Source organism: Mobula hypostoma, chromosome 4 (genome assembly GCF_963921235.1).
Source record: "Mobula hypostoma chromosome 4, sMobHyp1.1, whole genome shotgun sequence".
Taxonomy (NCBI): Eukaryota; Metazoa; Chordata; class Chondrichthyes; order Myliobatiformes; family Myliobatidae; genus Mobula; species Mobula hypostoma.
Genome location: NC_086100.1, coordinates 177,702,861 through 177,709,173, shown reverse-complemented (window position 1 = coordinate 177,709,173; position 6,313 = coordinate 177,702,861). Strand labels below are relative to the sequence as shown.

The window sequence follows — 6,313 nt, the reverse complement described above, 5'->3', positions numbered from 1 at the left end:
ATTTTAGAGGTGTTGGGCATGTGGCCAAGTAGTTAAGGCGTTCGTCTAGTTATCTCAAGGTCGCTAGTTGGAGCCTCAGCTGTGGCAACGTGTTTGTGCCCTTGAACAAGGCACTTAATCACACATTGCTCTAGTCTGTGTGAGGAGTGGCACCCCACATAGACTTCCAATCTGCGCCTTGTAAGGCACGAAAATGCCCGACGCAGGCCTCTCATGTTCTGAGTCGACGTACCCAGAGATGGATGTAACTAGAGGGCGTAGGTTTAGGGTCAGAAAAAGTTCAGAGGGAATATGAGAGGGGCCTTCTTCACCTGGACAGTGCTAAGAACCTGTAATGAAGTGGTGGAAGATGGGTTACAAACAACTTTTAAGAAGTGCTCGGAAGACTACTTGAATCACTTAGGCATAGAGGCCTGTGGACCAAGTGCTGAGAGATGGGATTAATACAGAAGGGTGCCCACTTGGCCCACATGGACGAGATAGGCTGAATGGCGTATTTCCGTGCAGTACTATTCCACAATTGTAGGATTCTCTATCTGCCTGAAAGCCAGGTGCTTCCACAGCTTTATTAGCAGAGTGTCAACTGAAAAAAAAGATATTTACTTATCTTGGCAAAAGAGGAATTTTGGACCAGTGAGCTTTACTCTCCTCAGAGAAAGCTTTACATGATGGGTGTTTCGAGATTACGCTGTTGATCAGATCTATATGGTCTTGGCTTTAAATCATTAATATTTCATGAGAATGTCAAGAATACATTTTATTGACCTAAAATGTGTGAAAGGTTTTGTTTTGCATAAATCTTGCATGATAACAATTGTTTTGTAGTATCATTTCACTGAGTTGAATATATAAATATAACCTCTGCATTTTAACAAAATCACTGCATTTGTCATTAAAAAAACAAGGATTTGATCAAATGGCTTATAAAGTAAATTTTTTACATTACTTTCTATAGTGTGACAACAGTGAAAATCTATGGTTCATGTGCGTAGATTTCAAATAATTGTTGTTTTGTCAAAATATCTGCATTAAGTAATGCAAAATGCAGTTCCACAATGACATTTCCAAATACAAAAGCATTAAAGTCAGAGAGTTATGACAAACTGTGCAAAATAAATATTTTGTTTTAATACATGACTGGAGTCCATATGCAATTTTAAAATAAAATCGCCAGGCGGGTATAAAACCAACCGGTGGTTGTTATGTATTCTGCAATGTGTTAGATAACTGAATCTTAAAATAATAGGCAGTGCTGATGAGAATATGTTAAGGATACTATGAACTTTCTACAACCTTTTAAACAAAAGAGAAATTGTATCTCAAAAACATAGCAAGATTTTCAGTAGCAGATCAACGCCTATATTTCCACAATTCGGAGAATTATAACAGGAGAGAAAAAAAAACTGGTAAATATGTTCGTGGAGTGAGAGAGAAGTAACAAAGAAAGCAATAGGTACATAGTGGCAGTGTTATATACATATAAGCAATTCCATGATAACCTCTTCTTAGTAAGCAGAGAAAGCAGTCAATTGGGAAGCAAGGAGCAACGGGGTGTCTCAGAGTTATCAACAGAGTTTCACTGTTAAAGAATCAAGACTATCAGGAAATTAAATGATAAAAGAAGAAACTGCATCACTTAAATAATAACATTCCTGGCCTGTCCAATGCCAGCACTGCCCATTGGTCAGGGAAGGCCTATATTGTGCCACCAGAGGCCTTGGGCTTAAACCAGAGCACCCCACCCAACCTCGCCCTCCCCTGAGTGGGCAAGACAATGAGAGAAAGGAAAGCAAGCAGAGGTGGGAGCGTTGGTCCTTTGCATCTGTCCATCCGCCCATCTTCAGCAGGCTCATGATATTATACTGCTCACACTAATGAGCACATTTATCATTTAGGCACAAAATCTTGTCATTTTACTGCTTGCCTTCCCAAATGCTTATTGAACCACTCTGTTAAGTTTCAGTGAGTTATGCACATGGATATCCTCTTAACACCGACACTTTTCAATCATGAGTCCTAATGAAGGGTCCCGCCCTGAAACGTCGACTGTCTATTCCTCTCTATAAATGCTGCCTGACCTGCTGAGTTCCTCCAACATTTTCTGTGCTTTACTTTTCAATCATTCACCATTTTAAAATGCTCTGTCATTCTGTTTCAAAGTGGATCATCTCACAATTTGTCATCTATACAATTTACCATGTTCTTCACAACACTATTCTCATTTTACCTGTACTAAAGTAAACAAATAACTATTTCTGCTGAATTTATCACATGCCTTTCATGTATGCTTTTAGTTAGTCATTTTTAGAATATGGGCATTGCTGAAAAGGTCACTGGTTTGTACCCGTGCCAAATTGCCCTTCAGGTAATGATGCTGATGACCTTCATCACCTTCACAAAGATCCATATATTTCAATGGTGTGACTAGTCCATTTTGTCCATTGAGTCTGCTTGCCATTCCATCATGGCTGACCTCTCAATCCCATTCTCCTGCCTTCTCCCCATAATCTTTGACACCCTTACTAATCAAGAACCTATCAACCTCCACTTTCTGGAGGCCAACCCAGTGGTTTGACCTCCACAGCCATGGCATGGAATTCCACCAATTTGCCACCCTCTGGCTAAAGAAATTCCTCCTCATCTCCGTTCCAAATGGACATCCTTTTATTCTGATGCTGTGCCCTCTGGTCCTAGACTCCCCTGCTGTAGGAAATGCTTGGAAACTCTCAATGAACCACAATTATCACTCAACTTACTTAACAAAAGAATATTGCAGCCAGCAATCCTTAATTTTATATTCAATTTTCTATGTATCCTAGCAAGGACCAGCCATCCAATTTACATATTCACAATAAGCAGTGCTACTCCCTAGGTCATTTTGAGAGCTAGTTCTGGACCTATGTATGTGAATTAATGATACTCATTGATGGTTGGTTTTGCATTTTGAGAGGAGATCTATTATGAAGGGATAAACTGGGAAATTTATAGAGCAGTATGGTTTTGATATCCTGACAAAATAACTTATAGGGCCTTAACCTGAAAGAACATGTACCATCGAAGGTGGCTCAGTAGCATAGCAGGCAGCATAATGCTATTATAGTGCCAGCAATGTAATAGTTCAAATCCCACGGCTGTCTGTAAGGAGTTTGCACATCCTCCCCGTGACCGCATGGGTTTCCTCTGGGTGCTCCAGTTTCCTCCCACATTCCAAAGACGTACAAGTTGGTAAGTTAATTGGATACATTGATATAACTGGGAGGTACAGTATAGGTTTATTGAGCTGGAGGGTCCTGTTACTGTGCTGTATCTCTAAATGAAAACAAAACCTGGAGGATAGAATTAGAGAGACTAGAGCTCTTTTGCCCGCATAGACATAATTTCGCGAATCACATTTAATGGTTATGGATTGTATACAATGAAGTGTAAATAATTGAAAGGATAAAGGGCAAGGTATGAGGCAATAATTTACAAGCAATATTATTTCAGCTAGCCACTCAAAATCCCCATGGTGGGAGGTGGAAATGGTTAAGGCCGGCCAACAGGGCTCTGGTGCAGCTGTATCCGCCAATCCCCTGCACAGTGGATTACAGAAACAATGATGAACTCCAACCATACCATCGACTTTGGACAATGGAAACAGGAGGTCATCAATGGGAGTTAAGGGCCCAAGAAGTTATTTCAGCAAAAAAAGATATAAGTAACCCATAGCTAATTAAAAAACAATCTTACCTTATTGTTTTAGAGCGGCAATCTGAATTTCATTGGTCTGAAACGCAATCTGGTCTGGCAGAACCATACTTAACTCCCTGGCTCTCCCTGCCCAGTTAATAGTAAATTTATAAATGTATAAATCTAGGAAATCCGGTGCTATCTAAAACTGGTTTAGTATCTCCTGCTGTTAAACCATGTGGTTGTGGTGGGGGTGGGGGTGATGTTGAGTTCACCTTCATACATCTGTGTGTGTGTGTGTGTGTGTACACGGTACTCATACATGTAGGTGGAGGAGAGGATTGGAGTATGGGGGTGAGGGGAGAGGGAAGGGTTGTCAAACACAAAACCAGGTCTGAACCATTCTGCTAGGGTTTTGTTCGAGCACTGAGTGCTGTTAGAAAACATAAACTGCATAATCAGTCTATTGCAAAATTTCAATCTCAATTGATTAATCTAGATTCAATGTGGTGATGTCGCTCTCTCTTTATCATCCTTCCTAGCTCAGTACTATCACTTTGCAGTTACGCAAAATGAACAGTCAAACAACCCCCATAATCTAATTAAAATCACTTTACAGTTGCTCTGCCTTGGTAAGGAATTCATTCATCCGGTGTTTTTTAGTTTTAGAAAGGAGTTCTCATGTTAAACCCCAGGGGTCACAGAGCCTCCTGGCATGAAACTTAAGGAATGTGCTAAATAACAACAGGCTTCAGGAGAATGTCAGTTGTCAAAATGAGAATTCACATGGTGGATGGAATTTAATGTGATACATTTTGATGGAAGCATGAGGAGAGCATTCTCAACATTTTAAAGGGCATTCAAAAAAAAAGGAAGCAACAACCTGCTGGAAGAACTCAGAGGGCCTAGCACCAAAAGGAATTGGCAACATTGATGTAAAATCTGTACCTGAAAATTCAAAGTTCTTCCAGCAGATTGTTTGTCGCTGAACTTCTTTTGCATCTCCAAAGCAGAACCGACATTCACACAAGTCACTAGAGGTGACAGGACAGATTGAGAGTCTGTTTCAAAAAAAAACCAAGCATGATATTTGGTATTATTAACAGTAGCGTTGTGCACAGACTTATGAGAGCAGGACAGAGCTTTTATAAAACTCCACTGAACCTTAGCTGAGTACTGGACAGGATCATGCTCAAACCAGCCCACGGCTGGGTTTACCATCTCTGCCCAGGCAACATCCAGAGTCTTGGAGGCTGCACTACTATAGCTGACCTGCAAGGCAGAGCAATCCCTGGCCAGTGACTAGGCCTCAGAGGTCCTACCCCAGACCACCCCTGACAGCTGATGGGAGTGATAGGAGTAACTCCACCAAAGGCAATAGCCCAAACACAGACATTCTGCATCATACTGTCCTATAAGCTAATCTTTTTTTCTTTAAAAAGATCTTACACAATGGCCCAAATGCATTATCTTCTGCATGATACTGTCCTTCTAAAGTTATCCCTCCAACCTACGTTATAATTACAAATGACCAAAACCCGGTGTACGCCTTTCCACACAGACAATACATCAACATCCATCCCTAGCCCTACAGTAAACTGGTCACGTTGTTAATATTCAATGGCCTTTGACTGGTTAATTTGCTTTTTTTTTAACCCTACCAAACGTCAAACTATATCTCCACATCTTGAAAATGCGTCGTTTTTCTCTGTTTCAAGCGTTTGCAGAACGGATCGAACACCTCTTTTACGCTCCTGTGCCCGAAAACCAGGACGTACGAGCTGGCGGAGTAGTAGAGAGAAGAGAGGAAACTGGAGGTGTATTTCAGAGTCTGACCCCGAGCTTGGTCGGGGGTTATCCTCGCTATCAACATGATCCAGACGATATCGCTGGAGATCCAGCAGGCCACATAGATGCAGAGCAAGGAAACAAGAATGCGGGTCGCCTGGAGCGGGGTCTTGCTGGCGGAATTCATGCCCTGACCCGCCGCCGCCACTCGCCTTTGATGCTTGCAGAGAAGTTGGATGATTAGAGCGTTCAGAGCTACCACCCAAAGGATGGCGATGAGGTCCAGGCTGACCGAGATGTAGGTCACGATGTCAGAGGCGGGGCTGGTGGACAAGCCGTTGCAGCTGGAACTGGGTATGTACTTTACCGGGCTGGACTCGTTCTCCTGCGACAGGTGAATGATCTTGTCCAGCGTGTAGGGGATGTAGAAGATGAAGCTGGTGAGCCACAAGGCGCTGATGGTCACGTTGACGTATCCGCTCTGATGGCTGCTGATGTAGCTGGCCAGAGCGCAGCGGGGTCTGCTAATCTTGATCAAGTGGAGGAAGCTGAGGTTGGAGACTGTCCAGATGCTGATGGACCTGAGTGAGGAGCTCAGATAGACCAGGATGATACAGCTCGTCTCCTCGAATAGCTCGACGCCGTAGAACATCAGCACTCGCGGGACGCCCTGGTAGAAGCAGAGCAGCAAGTTGACGAAGGTCTTGTTCACAATCACTCTGTCCAGCGGCGGGAAACGCCTGTGTTTCACTGCGTTGCTGATGAACGCGAAAAGCACGATGACATTCCCCGTAGTGCCCAATAAAATGGTAGCCACGAACACCACCATAAATGGAATGTCTTCTCTTTCTAACAT

The 6,313-nt window shown here is 42.7% G+C and overlaps 1 protein-coding gene across 1 annotated transcript; it reads right to left on the bottom strand.

The window, feature by feature from the left end:
- Positions 1–5,341: 5,341 nt before the first annotated feature.
- On the bottom strand, positions 5,342–6,313 carry LOC134344985 (uncharacterized). The gene has a single exon (XM_063045120.1). It carries the CDS (start codon positions 6,311–6,313, stop codon positions 5,342–5,344), a length of 972 nt encoding a protein of 323 aa, XP_062901190.1.